This window comes from Dreissena polymorpha, chromosome 7, assembly GCF_020536995.1.
Source record: "Dreissena polymorpha isolate Duluth1 chromosome 7, UMN_Dpol_1.0, whole genome shotgun sequence".
Classification (NCBI taxonomy): Eukaryota; Metazoa; Mollusca; class Bivalvia; order Myida; family Dreissenidae; genus Dreissena; species Dreissena polymorpha.
Window position 1 is genome coordinate 27,231,466 of NC_068361.1, and position 27,585 is coordinate 27,259,050.

At 34.5% G+C, this 27,585-nt stretch overlaps 2 protein-coding genes across 6 annotated transcripts; both read right to left on the reverse strand.

The window, feature by feature from the left end:
* Positions 1-85: 85 nt before the first annotated feature.
* LOC127838861 (ELAV-like protein 3) lies at positions 86-22,029 on the reverse strand. 5 transcript variants are annotated; one of them, XM_052366879.1, is made up of 5 exons: positions 21,912-22,017; positions 11,132-11,145; positions 7,089-7,169; positions 6,449-6,505; positions 86-2,863 (listed from the first exon to the last, which is right to left on the reverse strand). In XM_052366879.1, exon 5 carries the CDS (start codon positions 2,837-2,839, stop codon positions 1,730-1,732), a length of 1,110 nt encoding a protein of 369 aa, XP_052222839.1. In that variant the 5' UTR covers positions 2,840-2,863; positions 6,449-6,505; positions 7,089-7,169; positions 11,132-11,145; positions 21,912-22,017; the 3' UTR covers positions 86-1,729. The 5 variants fall into 5 exon arrangements, with proteins under 5 accessions (XP_052222839.1, XP_052222838.1, XP_052222841.1 ...); XM_052366878.1 differs by lacking the exon at positions 11,132-11,145 and having other exon boundaries at positions 21,912-22,029; XM_052366881.1 differs by lacking the exon at positions 6,449-6,505 and having other exon boundaries at positions 21,912-22,018.
* On the reverse strand, positions 10,203-11,111 carry LOC127839564 (ELAV-like protein 1). The gene has a single exon (XM_052367954.1). The coding sequence runs from the start codon at positions 11,109-11,111 to the stop codon at positions 10,203-10,205; it is 909 nt and encodes a 302-aa protein (XP_052223914.1).
* Positions 22,030-27,585: the final 5,556 nt, after the last annotated feature.

A 27,585-nucleotide genomic window follows, 5' to 3' on the forward strand; every position in this document is an offset into this window, starting at 1 on the left:
ACAAATGATTTATGTCGTACACTTAATAATGTTTGAAAATGCTTTGGAAAAAAGGACATGTCAATCACAATAAATGAGAAATGTATACTGTTTCTGCATTTTTTATTTACAACAAACACTTGGATGATAGAATGCCAGAATAACCAATATAAAAATGCCAATGACACAAGACAGATAATGCACATCTGTTCCTCAAATAGAAGTTTAAAATGATTATTGCAAAACTTAAATAAACCAATTTGTTAACTACTATAAATGTAGCAAAAGGGAAAAATGGGACAAATCTCAGTCACTCATGCGCAACAACTAATGAAGAAAGTTGAAGATGCTTGATGTATAGATTGGCTGCTTCGTTTGAACCAAATCACCTTACAGGCAAGTCATTATACTATATGAATTAATAAATCATTATTATTATTCGACAGTTTTGCCTTTCTTTTTTAACCTGAGCACAAGCACTTTGTTAATAAAATAAAATAAAAAATGCCTTATACATTTTTAGTTCAATCCAATGCAAACAAAAAAGAAAACTCGCATAAAATTGCTTTGAATATTACACAAATATATGGTACATGTAGATTTCACAGTTTGCACATGTATGAAGAAGTCATATGTCTGTCACCAGTTCCAAGAAACAATGGAAAGTAAATGTGACTTAGTGCTCATCGAATAAGTAATTTCCAGGAAATTAACATTATTTGTATTACTTTAAATCAAAATACAGACAAAATACATCAAACAGAATGGCAAAAAGGTTTAACAAGAGCACCGCATAACGGGTGCCAACGCTCGGCTGTAGGTGCAGTTTTGAACAAATGAAAGTTTTTCAGATTTTTAAATTTTTTTTTGGAGGTCACAGTGACCTTGAACTTTGGCCTAGTGACCCCAAAATGGGTGTGGTGTGATAAACTCATCAAGGTGCATCTACATATGAAGTTTCAAAGTTGTAGGTGGGAGCACTTTGATTTTAGAGCCAATGTAAAGGTTTTTAGCACGACGCGCACTGCGGGCGTCAGACGGCGGACGTCAGACGGCGGACGACGAGCTGGCTATGCCAATAGCTCGGGTTTTCTTCGAAAACAGCCGAGCTAAAAAAACATGTACACATACAAAAACAACTGTTGACAATTATCCACAAAATCATGAAAAGAAGCGAAAAGGAAGTGTGCATGTTACTGTTTTTAAAACAAAAATATGAGAAATTAGTCCTTACTTTACACAACCAAAACTTATCGGTAAGACATTTACATCAAGGATCTGACAAACAAGTACTGAAAAGAATTCACAAGCAATCTGATTTTCCATTTATGATACATCAATATTTTTGTTAAGAATTTTCATGCAACAAACGAGCTTAAAATGTACAAGAAAATTTTTATGGTATTTCTTGCCAACTGATAAGGTGTAAAAACTATTGCTCTATTATAACACTGTTTTATCAACTGTTACCATGAAATACTAAAAGTAAAACTCATAAGAAACAAATGAATGATCAGTCTAACAATTTGTCACTAAACAAAACAATACAAATTGTAAACACAACAATATTCCATATACATTGTCAATCTTTCACCAATCCATTGCAGCTGATTTAGCTGCCCCATAAGTACATGAAATCAAGCCGGTAATTTTCTAAAGTTTCAAGACAAAAAAGTCCAAAATCAAGTACTACAACACTACAATGTGAGAACTTTTTTTAATTGTATGGGTTTATTTCCCCAAGAATGGCTCATTTCTTATCAGTCTTTATTGAGACCTGGAGGGGTGCAGTTTTGTAGTAGAACCCATTCAAATACTCAATCGCATATTTGGCTTCGTCAAGGGTGGACATGGTAACGAAGCCAAACCCCTTACACTGATTCTTAGCATGATCCCAAATGATGTTGACCTTTTTTACCATACCATAGGGCGTGAACAGGTTCCAGAGATCACCTTCTGTGGCATCTACCCCGATATTGTACACAAACAAGATGGTCCCATCTGTGTCCGACGCATCCCCCGCCCCAAACTGAGTGGCCCCAGCCCCATATGGACTCCCAGAGTTTCTTGCCGCACCCCTCCCTGGAGTTCCCATCCGTACACCCATGCCCCTTTTTGGGGCTGCCCCAGCAGGACTGACATAGCCCCCTTGGTAGCCTCCAGAGTAGGACCCATACCCATTCCCCATTCCAGCCCCAGTGCCCATGGGATTATACCTCATCCTGCTCCCCCCAGCTGGCCCTCTCATCGGACCACCAGAGAAGCCACCGCGTGACTGCATCCCGTAACCATAGCCACCCATTTCCCCGGGAGGAGGTCGAACCTTCTTTGAATTCTCATCTGCAAACTTGATTGACAATGGCAGGGTGCCATTAGGGGGCACCTTGTTGTTCCATGCCATGGCATTTTCCGCCATGCTCCTGGACTCAAACAGGACAAAACCTACCCCCTTGGACATATTGGTGTTATGATCAATTAGGATTCGGACTTGGACAATAGTGCCATACTGTGCGAAAATGTCCCTCAAATCATCCTCAGAGTAATGTTGGGGAACGTTACGGACATACAGGTTAGCTCCCTTTGTGTTCTCCCCAGGTGGACGTGCCAAAGCAACCTTGATCCGCTTATTTTGGATCTCGCACCCATTCAAGGACATGATAGCATTCTGGGCTTCTTCCGGGGACGAGTATTCGACAAACCCAAATCCGTAGCTGTAGCCGGTGTTCTTGTCTCGAATGATGCGGCAGTTTACCACGTTCCCGATCGTTGCAAACAGCGTGTACATTTCATCGTCTGTGTAGACTTGGGGAAGGTAATTGATGATCAAGTTGGTCTTGTTTGGATTATCGTCGTACGACATGGTGATTTATGTCCCTTTTTGGAGCTATGTTGTAAAGAATAAATGCATGGTACATGAAGGCAGAAACAAATCTTTTTTTTTTAATCAGAATGGCACCTATATTTAAAGGAAGGAACTATCATAACTTTTTGAAAGTCTGCCCAAACATTTACAACAATAATAAACAAAGAGCTTTGTCAATGACTATTACTCACACGCCTCTTTGATATTTAAGGGCAAATAACAGTATAACACTTAACACTGGGATGTGTGGAACACTGAGGATAAAAATAAGTGTCTGGCACATCAATACTTAATGATGATGGCATATGTAAAGTTTCAATTTGATTGCATGGATGATAATAAATGTATTGTAGAAATCATTTACTTCAAAAATTTAAAAACTTGAAACATCTTATGCAACTGCCATATCCATGTTTCAGGAGCGCATTACTTTAACTCAGGCATGTTTGGATATTGGGCATTAAAAGTGACTTAAACATCTTCATGTATACGTCATGGTGATGACATCAGATGCAATTTAACCGCCTTAAAAATGTAGGTCCTTGCTCAATTTTGTAACTATTCCCACACACAAACTACCAAACCGACAGTGAGACATCAATGTTCACCCTGCAAATGAAGGTATGAAATAAGAACTACAGGTAAGTTATATTGTAAGCATGTAAACCTTAAACCTTAAGTACATGTAGTGATTTAAATAAATATGCAAGCCCTGCACTGATTAAGGTGTAATAAGGACGATCTTTGATTCACATTAATTGCATAGGCTGGGTTTTAACAAGTTCTTGCTCTCATGCAATTTAAGGAAAGAATTGAGGTTTGCCAAGTCCAACTGCTCATGTTTAGGATTGCACAGGTTTTCACCTTTTTTTTGCTTTATTTAAGTTGAAAATACGTGTAAAAGGTGACCATTGCAGCATATTTCCCTTAACAGATTATAAATTAAATAACTCGTATATTAAGATCCGAGTGTTGACATTTAACATGAGCAAAACATTATTGGGGTCTATTGTTTATTCAACAAGAATCTTATTATTTATTGCCACACAGTGATACTATTTTCTTAAGTCAGTGACTATCCTGGGGCAGTTTGAATAATAAAAAGGGCCTCACAAGGTTTACAAGTAAACTAAGATTGATAAGTCCCTTAATCAAGTCAAAATAGTCTATAAGGCATCATACATGTAGTCTCATGGGCCAGTGTCAAGAACATTTTCTTTTTTTGCTCAACTCAACTACTGAGAATGTATTAAGTCGGTCAGGCCACAAACAATCTCAAATCTCAGCTATCAGAATATACACATAGTCCTCCTCAAACTCCGGGTTGAGTCAGACTCAAAACTCATAAAAGCTTTCATGAACATCACTTGAGCATGATTGACGAAGGCATCTCAAAAATTGAGAAAACAAGCGATGTGTTTGTCAGAAACACAATGCCCCCTACTGCGCTGCTTTAACTTTTGTATTATTATTATACCCCTTTAAAAAATATTACTTCTTGTAAAAATGATCTGTACCTGCATAATGATAAGTACTAATTATCTGCCTTTAAAGCTTGTTACTTCCCTTGGATTTGTTTTTTTTTACATTTGACCTTAAAGGATGACCTTTACCTTCCACCACTAAAAATGTGCAGCTCCATGCGAAACACATACATGCCAAATATCAAGTTGATATCTTCAATATTGCAAAAGTTATGGCCCATGTTAAAGTTTTCAGACGGACGGACGGATGGACGGACTGACAGACATTTCAAATTGTATATGCCACCCTACCTGGGGCACAAAAATCCCAAGTTGTTCATGACACCAGGCTCTCATGATATCATTTTATGTTCAGTCTTTAATACCATTATGTAAATCCTGTTTAACCTTAGGTACTACCCACTCATGACCTTTTGCAGTCAAAAGTGCATACTTAATACATATATATTTATACAATACATATATATTTTATATTTTTCAACAAAATAAATATGTAACATACAAATAGTTGTGTTTTTATAAATTTTTACAATATACTAGTAATACAACATAATAATTTTATGAAAGCAATACATCAAATATATTGTCAATATAAGTAAATAACAGTTATACATAGAATACCAACTCATAAATACATAAAACATGTGCATGAAATAAATTGTATACTATAAAATATAAATACATACATGAACCTAATGTGAATATATTGTCATTTATATTTTAACAAGTTCATTTGCATTGGAATTTTTATAATGCAGAGTATATCAATAAAATATGAAAACCAACCAACAAAATAAACCTATGGTAAATGCTCATTTATGAAGATAAACCTATTTTTAAGACTTAGTTTTTGACATTTCATGGTGAAAAATTACACTGTCATTTCCAGACGGGCAAGGGGAGGGGCATCACCATACTTTAAGTCAATAACAACATGGCAGATAAAGGACCCTGAAGACTGATGCTGATACCATAATTAAGACATTCTGAAAACATAGATCAATTAAAGGGACTTGTTCACAGATTGTGGTATTATTTTTTTTAATGTCATTCCCAGTAAAGATGTTTAAAAGCAAAACTATACGATATAGGTGTTAACAAGCAAAACTATATTTCTTGAAATAATCTAAAATTATAAAAGATATCAGAAATGTTATTTAAAGTTAAAATCTAGTGTATACTTTCAGAGTGTCTTTTTGAAATCTTAAAACTATTAATATTTAAGTTTAAAGAGAACTTTTCACAGATTTAGGCATGTAATGAAGTTTGTAATTAAATGCTTTATATTGATAACTGAAATCATTGGATCTAAAAAGCTCCAGTCAAGAATAACATTAAAACAAGAGATGTGTTTGTCAGAAACGCAATGCCCCCTACTGCGCCGCTTTGAAGCCATATTTTTGACCTTTGACCTTGAAGGATGACCTTGATCTTTCACCACTCAAAATGTGCAGCTCCATGACATACACATGCATGCCAAATATGAAGTTGCTATCTTCAATATTGCAAAAGTTATGGCAAATGTTAAAGTTTGACGCAAACAAACAAAGCATCAAACCAACAGACAGGGCAAAAACAATACATCCCCCACTATAGTGGTGGGGACATCAAAAGTAACCTCAACTGGCAACAACCACTGACCCCAGGAGTAAAAGTCTATCGCTAAGACCGCTCGGCCGTCTGTGCTCATACTATTAATGGTATATTTCATACTTTATATCAGCAATCTCGTAGTATCACAAAGTATAACGACAACAACAGAACTCTCTAAATTATTCAATCCTTACGCGCTCCATGTTTTATAATTTTCAGGTTTTTAAATTGTCAGAGGATGCATATAATTAATATTTTAGAGCATGGTAAATGTTCAGTATTACTGTTACCTCACAAATATCATAACTACAGCAAAAATCTGTGAATCTGAAACATTTTGGTTAAATTTGGTCAATTTACCAAAAGGTGAAAAGGTCCCTTCCCTTTAATTGTAATTTTACCAATCTGTGGACAGTCCCCTAAAATGATAATCAAAGGCTGTAAGCGGATTCTAGTTGGAGCAAATACCGTATTTTATGATAATTAATACTATGTCAAAAAAACTGTGATTGAAAAAATAAAACTTTACCTTCAAACTTGTAGATAAAAAATGCAGAAACGGTTGGAAAAAACTGGCCTCACAATTCTATGAAAAAAAAGGTTAAGAGAAACATATTAAGACAATAAAAAACATGACAGAAAAATTTGTAACAAATGCAAGCATTATATACTAGGATATAATACCTACCCATGTTACAAACAAGTCATATGGTCATAACGACATGCATTTTATTACATTAAAAAAAATTGTCCTAAAAACACTTTGCAGACATTAAGGAATAATCATCCACTATTACAATTATCATCCCATATAAACAGATCTTAAAATTTGTTTCAAGATTTCAATTTACCTTTCATTAAGACATCAGTAAATATAGAAACACAATAATCAACTTATCATTTAATTTATTTGCGCAAGTTACCACTTCGCCAGTTAGTTTCATTATCAGAAAATTAACTGCCAAACATATGTAACAACCTTGCAACACTTGTAAGTCATATAAATTCAGATTGAAATATTATGGGTTTAACAGAAGCTGTTGAAAATCTGAATTTTTTTTTTAAACTGATCAAATGAAAATTGTGCGCTCAAAAACTTTGCTGAATTCAATGACTGATTTGGATTTGTATACATAAATAACAAATAAATGATAGAAAAAGGGTTTTACCTGTGAAAAACTGTAATGATGTCTTAGGAAAAAACTGGGTTCAGCCAAAAAACTTCACAGCAAAAAAATTGGATGTGTCAACTAGAAAAAAATGAAGAAAAAATGTTTGAAAAAGCAGAAATGCAAAAAACAGTACATGTGACAAAAAACTATAACTCCACGAAGTTCATCGGACCTAAACAAAAAACTTCAGTAACAATGCAAACTTTCCAGTCAGTAAAATAAAACAAGTTTTCATTGCTCACACTGAGCATTGAGCATGGCTTATAACATTTCAATGAAATCTGCTCATATGTCATAATATTTAATTTGCACGACTTCTGAGAAGCTCTTGCCAATTTTATCATAAATCATATATGTTTTATAAAAAATTGGTTTTTTTTTTTTAATTTTCCTTTCAACTAACTGTAGCTCAACTTTAATTTAATGACTGGAAAATTAACTCTGCAAAATGCATTAAAAAATGGTGATATTTCCTTGGCTCCAAAAAGTTTCCACTCAAGAAAACTGAAAAAAAAAGAGAATGATGAAGACATATCAAAATCAATTTGTAAAAATAAAATATATGCGAGTTGTAAAATACTGCATGATAGGGATCAGTATGTATTGCAATTATTCAATTGTTAGCATTAATTGTAAAGAATATACTTTTCATGAAAGTATTGGATCGAATTACAAGAGTCTTCACTTCAGATAACACATGTGAGTGGTTAACGCTATTGTAAAACAAATGGTGACTTCCCTTTTATAAAGTTACCTGTTTTACCAAAACATGCTAATGTATTTTTATATACCTAGTATTTTTTAGCATTTCCTTTTGGGACATGGTAACATGTATGTACATGTAGTATCACATTTAGTTGCAAAAGCAAGACATGGGTTGCAAAATATTTGACCAACTATGAATGTACTATGTAATTAATTATACTTGTCTTGAACAGCAGTACATCATTTCCAACCAATCAATTTAAAATATACCGGGTATTATCAAAAGGATCACGTTCTCTTCATATAAATTTACCAAGCCAAATTACTACAAGTATTCTTCAATTCCATTTTACTCTATATCAAATAAATATTTAATTGAAATTGACATATTTTGTATTATTATAAGCATATTTGTGAATTCTTACACTTTTCATAATTTGTAAAGTGGTGCAGTTGACAATTTGTTTAAGTGTGGGGCATGTTCTCAAATGAATAGAATTTGTAATGGTCTTAGACTCGAATACAATATAAAGTATTGCTGGAAATTTGTGCGTGTTTAATTCCATTAAAGAAATTTTGCGTGTTTAATTCCATTGAAGAATTTTTTTTTATCAAGTCTTAGATGTAACTCATTAATATTTGTAGTTTTGGGGTCTGTTATTTTCAGTTCTGTAGTAGACCAAGTCACAAGGGGTGGTTACATGCAAATCCAGTCATCAACTGGTCCAAAGTCATCAACATATTATAAACTGTTGGCAGCATTGTCGACATCTCCCATAGAGATTTACCACTCAAGTTTTTTTTCCACCATTTTGGGAATGGAGCTGGATCCCTTTGGACTGGGAAAATGTGCTGAGTTTTACTAAATTTGGGAAATACGATATTTTGCGCGATACTCAAAGCGACACGCGATATTTTGCGCGATACACGCAGCGTTACAAAATATTTTGCACAATACACGAAGCAACACAGGATGTTTACCGCAATAAATTGCCTTTCGGGCTACCTACACAAGGGCGATATTTTTGTGGTACATTCTTGCGCGCTCGCTTCATGTATCGCGCAAAATATTGTGTCGCTTTGTGTGTGGCACAAAATATCCTGTATCGCTTCGTGTGTTGCCCTTGATGAAAGAAGGGCAAGATTATAGATGGGATATCCGGATTCCATATTTTAAGGTTAAAGCAAACACACATTATTCAGATTCATTATTGTTAGCTTTCATTATGTAAAGATTTTGAGTCTTAAATAATCAGAAAGTTGATTACAAGCACTACATGTATATGCCAATGGCAGCTGCTAGAATAATTAGTTTTAACTCTTAACCACTACAAAACACATTAGGATGCATTAGAAAATCTAATTGAAGAACTTTATTACTAGATTCAATTTTTAAAGGCTTCATTGCCAACCCTAGGATACTTATGAGCAGCAAATAGCATAAAATCAGAACAGACTGCGAGTTACTCGCAGGCTGTTTTAGTTTTATGTTGTTTACTTCGGTTCTGAGTGGGAAAGGGTTAAGAAGGCAACCAATATCGGAATAAAAAAACTTCTTTATTTTACTATTCCTTAAACATGAGCTGTGTTTGTGAAACACAATGCCCCCTACTGCGCCGCTTTGAAGCCATATATTTGACCTTTGACCTTCAAGGATAACATTGACCTTTCACCCTAAAAATGTGCAGCTCCATGAGATACACATGCATGCCAAATATCAAGCTGCTATCATCAATATTGCAAAAGTTATGACCAAGGTAAAAGTTTTGGGACAGACACACACATACAATGGCAGACAGACACATACAACGACAGACGGACACATACAATGACAGATAGACCAAAAACAATATTCCCCCGATCATTCGATCCAAGGGCATAACAAAAATGCACATATATATAACCATGCTACAATTATAGTATTTATATAAATTATAAACACTTAGGTCAATGTGTCAGACATGCGTGCTTGTACTGTAATCTTCAATCTTTTGATTTCTCCTAACTGGGTTTCTTGAAAAGTTGCATTCTTTATGTTAAATTCTTCGATCTTCTATCAATTTTTTTAATAAAGTACCGGTAAAGGAATTGTGTTAAAATAGGGACGTGTTATACTTTTTCACTAAGTGAATGTTACCAAATATGGACCCCAAAAATTGGATTACAAACTTCTGGACAAACAAATGTTTGCAGAATAAACTTTCAGATTTGTCTGTCTGGTAGGTTTTGTGTAGTCTAAAATTCAAGTCTGCTTAAACCTTTGAATTCACAATCCACTGTGAGATTTATTTCATAATGATGTTAAACTGATGACAAAATTGTGCCTGGCAATAGGACATTAACATGATTCAATAACAGAACTAGCATGAAACAAGTTTTTGTAAAAAGAAAATAGTGGAAGTCTGTTTAAGTTTTAAAGCGAACTTGCAACGGTCTACCGCGATACATTGTTCCATCTAGAGCCTGAATTGCTCTTTCCGCAGACTTCTTATTGTCAAATGTGAGAAAAGCAAAGCCTTTACAACGCTGGGTAGCTGCATCTCTTGCTATGTCTATTTTGTTCAAACCACCGAATGGAGCAAAGATATTATACAGCTCGTGTTCATTGATGAACTCTCCAACATTGTACACAAAAACGGTGACAATGCCATGGCCCATGGATGCAATATGTGTTGGTATAGACTGTCCCATCTTTTTAGGGGGGCCATGAGGACCTGGTCGACCCCCTTGTGGATATGGGGAGGCCTGTGACCTCACGAATTTCACTGGAGCACCCAATCCTTTAGCCTCATCAATCTTTATTTCAAGCGCTTTCTGTGCACCCTCTGGTGTGAAGCCGTTCAAGGCTGTAACAGCCTTCTGCGCGTCAACCCATTTCTCAAAAAGCACATAGGCAACAGTTTTGGATTTATTAGTAACACTGTCTCGAACAAGCCTTGTTTGCACAAGTTTTCCATACTTCGAAAACAATGCACTGATATCTTCTTCAGTGAATTTGACTGGCAGCTTCTTAACATACACTTTAGTGGCATTTTTCAAGGTATCATTCATAGGTTCTGAATAAGAAACTCGCAGCTTATTTCTACCCAACTGAAGTCCATCAATTTCTTCAATAGCTTTGGCAGCGTCAAGAGCCCTCAAGTATACGACAAATCCGTATCCAAGACTCTGGCCTGTGGTCTTGTGCGTCGCGATATGGACACTGGCGAGCTTTCCATAGCGCGAAAACATGCTTGTGAAATCATCCTCTGTAAAGGAGGTAGGCAGGTTGTTGACTATAAGTTTCGAGCCCCCAGCTGAACCTCCAGCGGCCATTACAAAGCAGTAACACTTACCAAATTCAGCTTCCCTGTAAACAAACAGTACATATAAATAGTGGGTCAGAATAAGTATTGCAAATTTTGGATAATTATTTATAGAGATGAAAGCAATTATGAGTGTGTGCAAGTAAGAACAAGAGCACCGCCTTGCGGGTGCAGACCGCTCATCTATTTTCTTTTTAAAGGTGAAGGGACTCTCATTTTCAATCACAAAGGAGGGAGGGGTGGAGTGAAGAGGGGTGCATTGTATGGGTATGGGGGTGTGGACATTTATTACATTATCTTCCAAAAATGCGAAAAAAAGGAAAAATAATTCAGGGGGGAGGGGGGGGGATTCTTGGGTGCGATGGTTGGACGGTATTTCAAACATAAAATAATAAAAATAAATATTTGTGTTTTTTAACCGTTTCAAAAAAAAAAAATTGGGGGGGGGGTGAGGTGGGGGGTATAGTGTGAGGGTGTAGTGGTAATTTGTGAATGATCTTAAAAAAAAAAAAAAATTAGGGGGGGGGATTCAGGTGGGGGGAGGGGGGGGATTCTTTGGTGCGATGGTTGGACGGTATTTCAAACATAAAATAATTCAAATAAATAGTTTTGTTTTTGAACCGTTTAAAAAAAAAAATTGGAGAGGGGGTGGGGTGGGGGGGTATAGTGTGACGATGTGGTCATTTGTGAGATGATCTTAAAAAAAAATAAAAAAATAGGGGGGGGGGCACGGGCAATGGTTTGGGTGAAGTCTATTGTGGTATGTCAGGTAAGAGTAGTTTTGTCAAAGTATCAATCAAATCTAATCATAAATAAAGAAGTTATGGCAATTTTAGCAAAATTTAATAATTTGACCTTGAGAGTCAAGGTCATTCAAAGGTCAAGGTAAAATTCAAGTTGCCAGGTACAGTAACCTCATGATAGCATTTAAGTATTTGAAGTTTGAAAGCAATAGCCTTGATACTTAAGAAGTACAGTGGATCGAAACACAAAATTTAACCATATATTCAAAGTTACTAAGTCAAAAAAGGGCCATAATTCCGTAAAAATGACATCCAGAGTTATGCAACTTGTCCTTTTACTGTACCCTTATGATAGTTTGCGAGTGTTCCAAGTATGAAAGCAATATCTATGATACTTTAGGGGTAAAGTGGACCAAAACACAAAACTTAACCAAACTTTCAATTTTCTAAGTATAAAGGGCCCATAATTCCGTCCAAATGCCAGTCAGAGTTACATAACTTTGCCTGCACAGTCCCCTTACGATAGTTAATAAGTGTTGCAAGTATGAAAGCAATAGCTTTGATACTGTAGGAATAAAGTGGACCTAAACACAAAACATAACTAAATTTTCAATTTTCTAAGTATAAAAAGGGCACATAATTCTGTCAAAATGCCAGTCAGAGTTACATTACTTTGCCTGCACAGTCCCCTCATGATAGTTAGTAAGTGTTGCAAGTATGCAAGCAATAGCTTTGATACTTAAGGAATAAAATGGACCTAAACACAAAACTTAACCAAAATTTTCAATTTTCTAAGTATAAAAAGGGCACATAATTCTGTCAAAATGCATGCCAGAGTTATCTTACTTTGCCTGCCCAGTCCCCTCATGATAGTAAGTAAGTGTACCAAGTTTGAATGCAATAGCATTGATACTTTCTGAAAAAAGTGGACCTAAACGCAAAACTTAACCAAAATTTTCAATTTTCTAAGTATAAAAAGGGCACATAATTTTGTCAAAATGCACGCCAAAGTTATCTAACTTTGCCTGCCCAGTCCCCTCATGATAGTAAGTAAGTGTACCAAGTTTAAATGCAATAGCATTGATACTTTCTGAGAAAAGTGGACCTAAACGCAAAACTTAACCGGACGCTGACGCCGACGCCAAGGTGATGACAATAGCTCATTTTTTTTTTCAAAAAATAGATGAGCTAAAAATGAATTATTTAATTTGTTTGGGAATATGAAATTGCACATAAACCTCTTTGATAACTCAAAAGATTAAAGTACATTCTTTATTCAATGTTTCTGGACAGTACACAGTACAAGTTGTATATCGGCCTAAATACATGTAGTGGTAACATGTTGGAAAATAATGCCACCCTCAAAAAATAAACATTTATTGAAGATAGCGAAACTAAGAATTACAGCTTTATATTATGCAGATGCTATGCAGACAGTTGTAAACAAGAGCTGTCTCTATAGGATGACAGACATATGCCCCCAAATTGCTTTGATAGAAATTATGAGCATTTTTCAAAACCTAAACGCAGACCCTAAGTTAAATGTCAAGGTCAAAGGGGTCAAAATTTGTGTGCGTATGGAAAGGCCTTGTCCATATACACATGCATACCAAATATGAATGTTACATCTGAAATGACATAGAAGTTATGAGCATTTTTCGAAACCTAAACGCAAAGTGTGACGGACAGACGGACGGACGGACAAACAGTGCGATCACTATATGCCCTCCTTCGGGGGCATAAAAATATATTCACACAGAACAAAAAGTACTTGGGTGTCTGAACAACATGGAATAAATACTTTCACAAAATGTTCATCTTCAATGAAAAACTTCACCTTTCACCACCCAAAATAAAATATATCACCCTTTTAAACTAGTAATTAACATTTGAAAGCCATTTAAATTAATTCTATACTGGACCCATACATGATCAAAATTATGCTTTAGTTAATTGGTTTTTATACATGCAATTGCTTATGCAAAATGTATATCAAACAGAATTGAACAGAAAAAAATCCAATAGTTACCTTCAAAAGTCATTCCTTTTTGGTTACACAATGGAAAATCATCTTAACAAAAAATTTACAAAAAAATAAATACATATAGCTTGTAATAAGTTTATTGTCTCATAATATGCAATACAATAATTGGACAAAAACAAAAATACATAGTGTTATAAATAAGAATCAAAATAATCATTTATATAAATTGTATATACATGTACATAATATATTACCAATATGCTAACCTTGAACATACATTTAGATATAAGATATCAAGAAAATATTCAATCGATTCATTATATGTAAATAATTTAAAATGGTTCAGTTTTTGCTTTTCAAGTATTTATAAATAACTTAATTTTCATTCAACCCAAAATAGTAACAATACCTTCCATAACATGAGCTTTGATGAAATTATGAGTGTAAGTGTTTCACATGCGCAAGCATTAGAATTATTGATCAAGCATCATGAAGCACAAGGAAGAGTCTCTTTATTACATAATATACTATTATACTACAGGGTCTTCCCCAGGCCATTTAAGCGCCCCTTGCCGGGGCGCTTGAATTTCGAAATCAGAGTCCCCGGGGCGCTTGAAATTTTCCGATCAGTAAATTCTTCAGTAAAAGAAAGTGGAGATTGTCCTAAAAAATCAAGGTTTTCCTATCAGTGTATCAATATTCCCTGTTTTAAAAGAGCACTCGGTAACTACTTTCACAAGTTATCGCCATAAACACCACATGGGGTAATGGATAATCCACTGATAAGAGAATAGCATGACGCGCATATCGATTATTCTAGCCACATTACACGGTCATTTAAATGCTGACAATGATGTATCTGGTAACTTTCCAGTCGTCAAACTGTGAAGTTCATCGTCCAATCGGTTACGCGAATGCTTATGAGGGCGGGGTTAACTATCGACCATTATTTTTGATTGACGTCGGGCATGAAGTAAGAGTTTATCGCAGCTTGATTAGTAAGAAGTTGTACCATTTGAGTAATATAAACCGGTAATTAGTACAGTACAGAACATTAAAGACGGTTTAGGGCATCATCATCACACCTTTTTACTGTAAACAAGTGTTACCTATGACTCATAATTAATACAAGAAATTAATTGCAAGTGGTAAACAATTAATTATTATAGAGAGTAAGTTGTGCAAATGACTCCCGGTTACAATTATGTGATAACAATTTATTAAATTCCAGTACATGTATATTTCAACATGTCCATTTATAGAACTGATTAACCTCGTTTTTCTGACATTTATTCGACACGTAATGCGCTTTAACAAATTTTCGTTGAATTAATTACGCACACTTGTAAATGTTTCGTCCGATAATCGATAGTTAGAAGACTGATGATGGCAACCGGCCGTGATCCTCGTGGACAACGTGAATTTCATGCATAATTCCGTCAAAACATTTATTCGACTCGTAAAGTGTTTAAACAAATAATCGTTGAATTTATAACGCAACGGTTAATATTTGTTGAAATCTCAAATGGGAATAATTAAATTTGTAATCCGAAACCCCGTAAGTCGATGTTAACGCGTTTTTAATCCGAAACACACTTCCGAATGTAAATGTAACCGCAACGTTAAATATGTTTGCTTCAAATTAGCAGTGCAAATTTATTTTGTGTCGAATCTTTTTCTCAATTAAAAAGAGCGCGAAAATTATGCAGCATGTAAAACGTCGCGTCTTTTGCATACAAATAGCGTGTATTGAGCGTTTTAACAAGCACACAACAGGTCAGGGGATTGACGCATATTCAGAGGCAATATTTCATCAAATCTATAAATAGTCACTTAAAAAATGGCAAGGTTTGTGTTAATGAAATAACTGAAAGCTTTTATCGTAAATATTTACCAGAAAGAGATTGATAAAAACGGAATAAACGGGATTATCGGGTAATAAATAGAAACTTGAAAAATAGTAAGTATACAGTAATAGAGTCGGGTTGAAACGGATGTATTGGGGAATCGTTCGAGTCGGGATTTTACTATCTGTGCGGAAAAGTTTTTAAACAATTAAACAATATATATTTTTAAATGACTGGGGGATTTTTTTGAGAGTCATAGCGCACCAAATGACGTCTTTTGACGCTGTTTTTCTTTGAGTTATAACGCACCACAGAACGTGAATTGACACGTTAAATTAAAAAAAAATCAACGTCGGGAGGGGACACCCCTCCCGATCCCACCCCCGATCGGCACCGGGGCGCCTGAAAAAATTTCTGGGGAAGGCACTGTACTAACAAAGGAAATGCCTGACTACATTCCAAATAAAAGATTTATAACAAACAGGATTCAAAATTTGGCCTGTAAATTATCATTTAGATGTATGTTTTCCCATGGCATTTAATAAAATAATTATAAACAGTTTGCAAATGCATTTTTATCTTGACATTTTATACATGTACAATGATGCGGTCAGGTTTATAACTCAAAACTAATTCATTACTCTGTACTTTCCAGTATGTGAAATACATTTTGCTCTTTACTTTATGTAACAAAGTCTTGGTTGTTCTTTAAATATTTTTTAAATGTTAAAGGGGTCTTTTCACAGATTTTGGCATTTTTTTAACTAATTCATTAAATGCTTTATATTGATAAATGTAAACATTGGATCGTAAAAGCTCCAGTAAAAAATTAAGAAAAAAAATTAAAAAAGGAAAAGAACATTGCCCGGAGCAGGTTTCGAACCAGTGACCCCTGGAGTCCTGCCAGAGTCCTGAAGTAAAAACGCTTAAGCCTACTGAGCTATTCCGCCGAGTACACATTCTTGACGTATTTTATACCTTATATAAGCAATCTTCGTAGTTTCACAAAATTTAACGACAAAAACAGAACTCTCCAAATTATTCAATCGTTTCGCGTTGCAACGCTTTATAATTTTTAGGTTTTAAAATCGTCAAAAGATGCATATAATGGCTATATTAGAGCATGGTTAATGTTCAGTATTACTGTTTCCTCACAAATACCATAACTAAAACGAAAACTTACGAATCTGAAACAACTTTTTTCAATTTTGTCAATTTACCAAAGCGTGAAAAGATCCCTTTAAGCTTTGGCTATTTAAGCTGGGTTCAGGTGCAGGCCCATTTCCTTTAATGCAATAGAAGCATGCATTGCGGGAAAACATTTGTTATCTGAACTCAGGGGTTTTTTTTACTAAGAAAGTGACGCCGATATTCGGCGTCTTCCCCTACCAGAATTTTTCCCCTCAAAATACAATTTCCCCACCAAAAATATCATTTTTCACCAAAATATAATATTTTCTCTCAAAGAAATGTTTATTTTTCCTTTGGGCATTCGACAATTATCCAATTTGCACCATGTACAACGATCTTTCTCTCTCTCTCCAGATGAACACAAAAAATCTGGGAATCCCAGTTATTCTAAATATAGCTCTTAAATAATGTTATGTAAACTGGGCAACTAATCGTAATAATCATGTATAATAGGCATTTTTTAAGAAAGAATCATCGAAAACCGTTATAACCCATCAGGATTCTGAGGTAATCAACATCGAACATTGTGAAAGTAAAAGTAGACTGCTGCTCCTTTCCCTTCCATTACTGTAGCAGATCAAGATCGTCAACCCATTCATCATGAAATTGAAATCACAAAATTGACATCGTCCCCCGGCCCCAGTACAGAAATATAGTTAAAAACATTTCCCATAATTAGATCTACACCTGCAACTTAATTAAGGACTTTGACTTTAATACGTGTTAAATGTGTTTAAGAACAAAAAGGACGGAGACAAGCCTCTTTTGATGAGTTATAGACATTGAAATGAACAGTTTTTATTTTTTCCCCTAATATGTCTCTTTCGCACTCTTTTTTCCCCTTTCACCCAGCGTCCAGCGTTTTCCCCTTTCTCTAAAAAAAACCCCTGTCTGAACTACATCATCGTAACATTGTATCAAGAGCCTTTAGGCTTTTTAATACTGTAAATCATGACCGTCTTATAACTCTAAAACCCTGCAAATTATGCACTCATTTAGTGAAGAGTACAAACCATAGGCTAGACAGGTTAAATGCTTTATAAGCATACAAATTCAGTGCTTTCCACAGGATTTAGTTCTGGCTCGCCAGGTCTGATAGGGGTGGCTTCAGGAGGGGTGTCCCCTCCCGACCTTGATTTTTTTTAATTGAGCGTGTCAATTGACGTTCTGTGGTGCGTTATAACTTTAAGAAAAACAGTTTCAAACAACGTCATTTGGTGCCCTATGACTTTTCAAGAAAATCCCCAGCTATAAAGTCATTTATAAAGATATATTTTTTAATTGTTTTAAAACTTTCCCGCATAAATAGAAAAAATCCCGACTCTAACGATTCCCCAATTCATCTGTATCAACCAGACTATATTACTATTCTACTTACTACTTTTCAAGTTTCTATTCATTACCCGATAATCCCGTTTATTCCATTTTAAAAAGCACTTTTTGGTCAATATTGCCGATGAAAGTGCTCAATAATTTCTTTAACACAAACGTTGACATTTTTCTAAAGTATCAAATACATTTCCTCATAAGTGACTAATTATGGATTAGATGAAATATTGCAGTTGAACATGCCTAAATCCCTTAAAGTGATGAGTGATACAACATTCAATTCACCCACGATTTCTATGCAAATGACGCGACGTTGTACATGCGGCATAATTTTCGCACCCTTTAATTGAGACAAAGCGCCAACACAAAATTAATTGACACTGCATATTTGAAGCAAGACTATGTTAAGGTCGTGTTAACATTTACATTTGGAAGTGTGTTTCGGATTACAAACGCGTTAATATTGACATTCGGGAGTGGGTTTCGGATTACAAATTTAAAAAAACGCTAATTTGAGATTTCAACATGTAAATCAATATGTACAGTGCGCAATGAATTCAACGATAATTTGTTTAAACACTTAACGATTTGAATAAATATTTTGACAGTATTATGCATGAAAGGCACGATTTCCATGAGGATTACAGCCGGTTGCCATCATCACCCAAGATTTCTGTGACAATTACACGTACGCCAGGAGTCGTCTGCATGATTCAACTGCAGGTATTGTCAGCCTACAACTGCTGTTGCTCATACAAAGCGTGTGCTCTCATTGGCCAATATTGATATCCAATACACGACGATCTGCCATTGGGTGGGCTTTAGTTGGGCAAAGCGACAAAGGATCGTAAATCGGCTTTCAAAATCTTCGGCGAAGTCGATATTGCTTTGATCTAAAGAATGGCTAGCTGCGGTTACTGCCAAAATACACTGATTGGAAAACTTCAGGCGCCCCGCGGACTCTGATTTCGAAAATTAAGCGCCCCGGTAATGGACCGTTAAATGGCCTGTGGAAAGCACTGAAATTTGCACATTTATTTTTCAATGACACACGGACTCATTTGTGTATCTTAAGCATTCACAACATGTAATATTGTCAATCCAGGTAGTCTCTTTATGTCGTTTTTTTTTATGAATGTCAGGACGAATTGTGTCACATCAGGACACCGGGACAAACATCCCAAAAGTAGGACTGTCCCACCAAGATCCAGACGTCTGGTATGTATGATTTTGACTCTTTAAAAGAAAAAATCAGTCAGTGCTTGAAAATAACTTTGCTATTTATTTTATTTAATGTCTTACATTCAATGTCTTTGAATTGTTAAATATGTTATTGATTGTTACTTTGAATGGTATGTCACATCTTTGTTTATTCTAGTTTTGGTTACCATAACTTTAAATGTCGTTTTTTATGATTTTTGACTGGCGCGACTTAAGTTATGGACCTACCCCGTTAGGAAAGTCAACCAGATTCCCCAAAAGTTGACAGTTAACAAAGACCGATCCAAAACAGCTTTCAAATGCAGTTAATGGCCCAAATCAACCACTTGATCAGAAAGATTGACATTTTTCACATTTAACTGATAAATTATTTCACAAGATACTATCTTAAACATTTGAAATTTATCTTTTCTGCTCTTACATATCAAGAAAAACAGCGATGCAACAGACATTTTTTAAATGAGAATCTCCCGAGATTTCATGGTCATATGACATTATTTCTATTTTTAGTAACATACCATGTGCTCAAGTGTTTTCAAATTCACAATGACGATATCTAAAATTATTCTTGCTTGTTTTGTTAACAAATTGCAGTGTAAATACAAACTCAAAGTAAAATTATTAAAAATTACCTGATTCACTTTGGAATCAGTCTTTTAATCCACCAGACGCAAGTTGTTGATCACAAATAGCGCTCTAATGGATTTAAGAAAACGAAAGTAATGTTTACAATTTCAGCAAAAATGTCAAGGTCCATCCGAAAGTATCCAAATTAAAACTCGTCACGTGACAAAGCGAAATGACGTCAAAATTGTGAATTTTAGGCTCATGGGTTATTTTCATCTATTGTAAGTTGCATTTGAAACATTTGAACCTTAAAATATGCCCTGATGCAGTTATGTATATTCATTCACTAATATATGTATAAATGTATCCAAGAAAATGAACTGTCTTTGATTTATAGCAAGACATAAATAAGGTATGACTCCAGCGATTTTCCTCCTTCTTTATAAAGTACCGGTAAACGGTACTTTCCCAATCGAACGAAAATTCCCAAATTCCCAAAACGGTACTTTCCCAATCGAGCGAAAATTCCCAAATTCCCAATCAGCATCTGGAAAAATCCCAATCAGCGTCCGAATTTTTTCTCAAAACGATAGAAAGTTTCGTAAAAAACCAACTTTCGGCGAGCGAACAAAGAAAATCGTATAGTTGTGTGTAACCACGCGCTCGATTAATTTCGGGTTTTATTATTCAGCGCATTCAATCAATAGAGTTGTTACTGTTTCCGGTTCTTTTGCCAGGCAGCCAGCGTACTGTTTTACGTCGGTTTGTAACCTTATCGTAGTTTGAAATGAGTCATAATAGCAAATATTATGCCAAAAAACCAATCGGAACCATCAATCACAGGACACATTGACAGCAATAATGATGCTGTGCAGGGAGGGATGCAAGCAACTGAGTGATGATTAAACATCAAAGATTGTTGAAATTTCACAAAAATGAAAGAGAGAGACATTGCTTTAAAAGAGATTAAAACAACTAGTAATTGATTTGGTGTGTTCTTTATAATATTTTGTTATTTATATAAACTTTATAACTTAATGGTCATTAAGGCATGCCTGCAAATGATTATTTAAATGGGTATGTTCAATTAAGTATGAACTGTATGATGTATTCAATAAGACCCAAACTTCACGACGCGATTTTCCCAATTTCAGGATTTCACGACTCGATTTTTCCCAATTTTGAGGTTTTCACGACTCAATTTTTCCCAATCGGACCGGTACGGGTACTTTTCCCAATTGGACAAGGAAAATCGCTGGACTCTGGTTGACCTTCGATATGGGGTTCGCTTCAGCTTACAGGTCTGTCATACTATATAAACTGTTCGCTTAAGTCTCTTTAGCTATGTTTATTCATGTTAAACTCAATATTAGTGCTGTTTAACCTTTGAACAGTGGATTCACCCGATAAAAAATCACCAAGAATAGCGGAAAGAGTTGTTTTATTGCTACAGCACTGAGCAGTTAAAATTGAAAGATTTTCTTCACGAAAAAGCAATTATCAATAGAAGTTTAGACAAATATGTTCTCTTTTAAATAATTTATTTGATATATGAAGATGGTTTCTAGACGCAAATGAATATTCCTTAAATTCCGCGAGGGTACCTTGTTGCATGATATTTTCTAGAAAATGGAAAAGACCTAGTTTTTCCATTGTTAGTATGACAGTATACAATATAAAAAGCCATTTGACTTCCATCGATTTACATACGCAATGCATATGTAAACTACTTTCATAATTATGGTCAATATTCTTATTAGCATTGCGGGCGAAATGGGCTTTGTTGATGAGAGACATTCCCCACCCACTTTCAGCTATGTTTTGGTTGCTGAATACATTGTTCGTGAACACTATTAACAATTGACACATATTACATATGGTTGTCTGTACATATGCATTTCAGAAAACATTGAGCATATTTCTCTTACCGTGAAAGTCGGCGTTATTTTGTGATTCTGAAAACTATCGATTGCACGCCGCATCGGCAGGAAATTAGATATGACGTCACTAATTTACATAAACGATATCCGTTATCGTTGTCATCTATTTACAATCGTTGTCGACAAAACATTTTTGGACCATACTTCAATAAAACTGTCGTGAAATTTAAATAATCAAACTCCAAAATAATTCGACTCTCTACGACTTCGATTTATCTGACTGAACAATCGCACATGACAAATTTGCTCTTCTGCAGTGTATTGATTATAAGCTGGTACCAGAGCGAAGTTACAGTATACTGTTCAGTAGTATAATGTCCCAGATCAATGATCTATCAATAAACACGTGAATTGATATCACTTTCCCCAGATTTGTAGGGGTGCTCATGTAAGCCTCCTTTATTTGACCCCTCTTCCTGCCCTCCTCACCAACCCCAATACCGAGTGTTATATTCCTGTCATTGTGTATATACTGCCACACCTATATGGTCACTGTGAAGCGACTTCGGTGATCAATACATATTTGCAGAAAATAATCCAATCAATCATTTATTAGTCAGCTGAGAGAATATGTTATAGATAAAGCTTCGAGCTTTATGGTGGATTAATATACTGAGCGGAATTCTTCATGGGGGACCGGACATACCTTTAACTAAACCCTCTGATTCTTTATTCTTTATAAGTTGTCAATACAACACCAATTGCTCAATCTTACTTAAGTTCGACACTCGGATAATGTAATGTAACCGTCGTGCAAAAGATTGCAGAAGTCTATCAATAAACAAAGATTCGTGTCATCGCGAGCCTCCGTCGATTCTCGCGGCCCCAGAGATTTCAGTAAAGTGACGCGCGTAATATTATCGTGATAATCTTATCTACACATTTGCAGGCACGTGGTGTCCCAGGCATACTAGAAAACGCTTATAATCCCCAATGGGGATATGATCTCCCTTGGCAGGTCGGGCTACAAAGACCTCGTGAAGAGGCAAAGTAGGACCTGAAAATAAACTCTGATACCCCCCCCCCCCCCCCACACACACACACTGATCTTTCTTGAAGAGAATGCGTTTGCGCCTCGATCTATCGCAGACGTGTTTTCAATATGTTTATTGTCTTTCTAATATTATTTATCAGTATGAAGTGAAGGTAAAATCAATATATTTTTTTCTGTCATACAGTTTAATATAAAGTTTACACTTTATTTGGAATTTTCAATATAGAAACAGATCTGTTTAGGAAATATAGAGAACATCGGCGGAACAGTGTAATATAAAATAATCAATTTAATTTCAGCCTTTATATGTTCATATAAATTTAAAAGTGATACAACATAACGAAACATAAATTAAATTTGCAGTTTCAAGCAAAGGCAGATATAAACTTTTAAATACAAAAGTATGCCTCGCCCCAAAAATCTTTCGAAACGTCTCTACTGAATATCTTCAGAATTAATTCAGTTAACATCGCTAAATTAATGGAATGCTATAGCTTTTTATATAACCTCTTGTTCTATTATGAAATGTTCTACTATGAAATAGACTATAGCCACCACTATTTTTATATTGTGAAACAGACTACGGCTCCGGCCAACGTTAACCCTGTAACCTGTTTTCTGATGCCGCACTTCTATATTAAACGTCTTAGCAGTGGCACATGTTGTGTTATTATTAACATTAGTTAATGCTCAATAGAGTTGACGTTTATATAAGTCATATACACAATAGTGTCATAATTATAAAACACCTCTAAATCGATATTGAACCATGAAATGTTTATTTAAAAATAGTACTTGACGGCAAAGGCTTTTTGATGTGTATTTTTCAGTTAGAAAATCTATCAGCAACGGCCTGAATTGTTAAATAGATTCGATTATGAATTTCTCCGAGACTATTATTCTCCATAAAATCAAAAGGTTTTCTTATACTTTTATATTTGTATATACCTTTAAAATGATACGTAAATCAGAAGTATTCATAAAGAAACAATGCAGTTTTAGGCAAATGCGGATATGTACTTTTTAGTAAGAAAATCTGCATCGGTCCGACATGTTACAAAGATTCGCTAATGCATATCTCCGACACTATTCACGTTAGAATGAAAAAGAAGTGTTTTTATATTTGTACATTTTAATCAAAATTACCTTTAAAATAATAAATAATTCAGAAGTATTTCTAAAGAAACAATAGAGCTACATTTTTAGGAAAATTAGGATATTTACTTTCCAATGTTCAATAAGAACATCTGCATCGGCCTGAAATGTTCCAAATATTCGCTTATAAATGAATATCTACGGAACATTTTAAGTTAAAATCACAAAAATTTATTTTTGTCTATTACATTTAAAATGTAGAACAATTAATAAAGAAATAATAAAGTATTCGGAGAGGCAGATGTCTACTTTTAAATAGTCTCAATCGGTATGGAATTTCTCAAAGTATTGTTATTAAATACCTCCGAAAATATAAATGTACTTTTAATAAAGCTAACTCGGCCTATTATTAAGTATTAATTGTTGCTTAATATTGATTCAGAGATACTTTTTTTTCAGATCTATTATGTTTTGTTTTTATGTCATTTATATATCAACGCTAATTAATATCGAAACTTTGTTTCATGTTTCACATGTCATTTATATATCAAAGCTGTAATTAATATCGAAACTTTGTTTCACGTTTCACGTGTTTTCAGTTCTATTGTGCGAAGTCACGAAATGTTGTTTATTGGAATCAAGCAGGCGAACACGCTGCCGTTACGCATGCTAACGTCAGATAACAGGTAGCCAAAAGATTAAACGAGCTCCCCCAAAGTTTTGTCTAACCACTAGACTTTTGAATTGAAGAATACACTTATTTTAAACGAATTTAAGACATAAGTTTTAGTTTTGCAAAGTTTTTAAATTTGGTATTAAACGCGTACTTGATACGTATTATTGAGAAAATGATGCGTCCCAAACAAATAGAATGTTGATATTACATGCAATAAAACTAAAATAATAAAATTAATAACAAGAGCTGTCACCATGTGATGACTTAAGTCCCCTATAAACGCTTGATAGAAGTTATGAGCTTGAAATGCAATAAGTGATCCCGTGACCTAGTTTTTGACTCGGCATGGCCCATATTCGAACTTGACCTAGATATTGTCTAGATACAACTTCTGACCAAGTTTGGTAAAGATCGGATGAAAACTATTTGAATTAGAGAGCAGACACGAAAAATGTGACAGACTGACAGACTGACCGACGGACAGTACGAAAACTATATACCCCCTTTTCTTCGAAAGGGGGCATAAAAACACATTTTAAACAGTTATTTGATGATATGTTTCGAACAGAATATGAAATAATGATAAAAATTTAAATGTGATTTCAGACTGACTTTATTAACTTCGATAAATCGTGAGGCAGGTTTGGATAATTTGCACACTTAATTTCGTTTATAAATATCTTAACAACTGAGTCGCACCTGAAATACATACATGATACGTTTTAAACACATTGTTATTGGTATGAATGAAATTTTGATAAACTTAGCATGCATAACGGCTAAATCCCGTGAATGACAAGGTAATAATTCTAGCAAACCGTTACATTTTTGTCAACCAAAGTTTCTAGTAAATAATTTTTTTCACATACCGAAAGTATCTTTCTGTACATGTTTGAAACTTCGTATCTTATTCACACATAAAGATACCTTTGATTTCGTTTCCTTCTTTCCCGCAGATTGCTAAATGTTACGAGAACAAATCTAGTTTTTGTACATTAAAAGAAGCTGGATGACAATTTTTTTTCAATCTTCATATGGTACAGATTTTTCAGCCTGATGCAAAAATGTTTCATGTTTAACGCTTAATGCTGAATTCTCATTTTCAGCTGCTTTTTTAAATCTAGTATTTTTATATGGGCACAAAATAAGATCAAATTTGTTCATTTTCTAATGTAACTTGTTTACTTAATCAAACGTTCTTTCTAGTGAAAGGTAATAACATGTAAATTGATTCTAATTGATGTTTGCGTTCATGTTCATCATTTCAACGCAGTTAATATATCTCTTTATGACGGAGGATATAAATCTTAAATTATATTCGTATTTGAAATCATTGAACAATATCACCTCAAATAGCATACGCAATTATATTTTACTGATGCAATTCATACCACAGATCGGATACATATTTAAGAACAGAACAGAACAGAATAGTTTATTTTTGACTTAAGCATGTGAAGCTCATCGTCATTAACATACATATAAATAACAGCATGCGTTGAAGTACACACAAAAACAAACATCATTTTAAAGAATAAATAATCTAAATAAACACGAAATAAACATAGTTCGTGAACATATTTCGTGAGAATGGTACATGGATGGGTTTAATACACAGTGGTCACACAATGTTATGCATACAGGTTTACAAATATAGGTATAATTACATATTTCTGACCTTATTTTTTTGTAAAAATGTATTTCTATTTAACACTACACATATATGACATTTTCTCTTATTTTAAAGCATGTTAAACAATACATGGCTAGCTTTCTTAATACAGTTTTGTTTGAGCTATTAAGTAGTTTAATAAACTTGAACATATTTGGCCGGATTCTATAATATTTCGGAATTAATGCATTCCTAACATCATTATAATAAGGACATTTAAGAACAAAGTGAAATTCATCCTCGATGTCATTAAGGTTACATAATATACATTTGCGTTGATCTCTGTCAATATTCTGGTGTCTGCCCGTTTCTATGGATAATTTGTGAGAGGACAAACGTAATTTTGCAATAATGTTCCTATGTTTTTTGTTGTCAACAATATCAAGATACGATGATCTTTCAAAAACCGGTTTGAGTTCCTTATATAGGATCGTTGAGCTACACGACGTCACACTGACATCCCAGTTGGTAATATACTGGTCTCGTAATCTGTTTTTGAATAACGGGATAAAGTGATCATTGTTAACAGATTCGGGGAATAGCCATACATCGGTGAAACCGGTTTGGTTAAGAATGTCCCGTATTTTCGATGACCAATTGTTAGCATTATTTTTACGTTCAATTTCTAATCTTTGTAAAACTACAACTTGTTTAAGAATACAATTTCCCTGTTTCACAGTATGTAATTTCAAAAAATATTTAACCATCCTGACATATCTGTCGATATGCAAGGGAAATCGACCAACTTTAAGATTAATTCTTACTCCTATTTGATTTAAATGGACTTGCTCACAGTTTGATAAAAATGACAATTTTGAAACTACTTGTTATATATTAAAAAAATAATGTATGCATTATTTTTAAATAAACGAAATAACGCTATTGACTAAGAAAAATGTTTCGAAATCGGTAACACAATAAAGCGTTTGTAACATTTTTTCTCTATAATATGAAACAAATACGTCCAGTTTTATTACGTTAATATAATTTCAGAGAACAGCTCTTAAGTTCTCACTAATAGACTATATGCATAATAATATTAAGGAAAACTGCTTTCCTGCGGTTCTCTTTCGACACCATTGGCCATGAATTGAACAAAGTTGTTTGAGGACCACAAAACGATGCTAGATTACAACTAACAGATGTCTAGCTTAGCTTTGTGGTTTCTGAAATTTTAAGAGTTTTCACTAAGTTTATACATCAAAGAAAAAAAAGGTACCCAAAG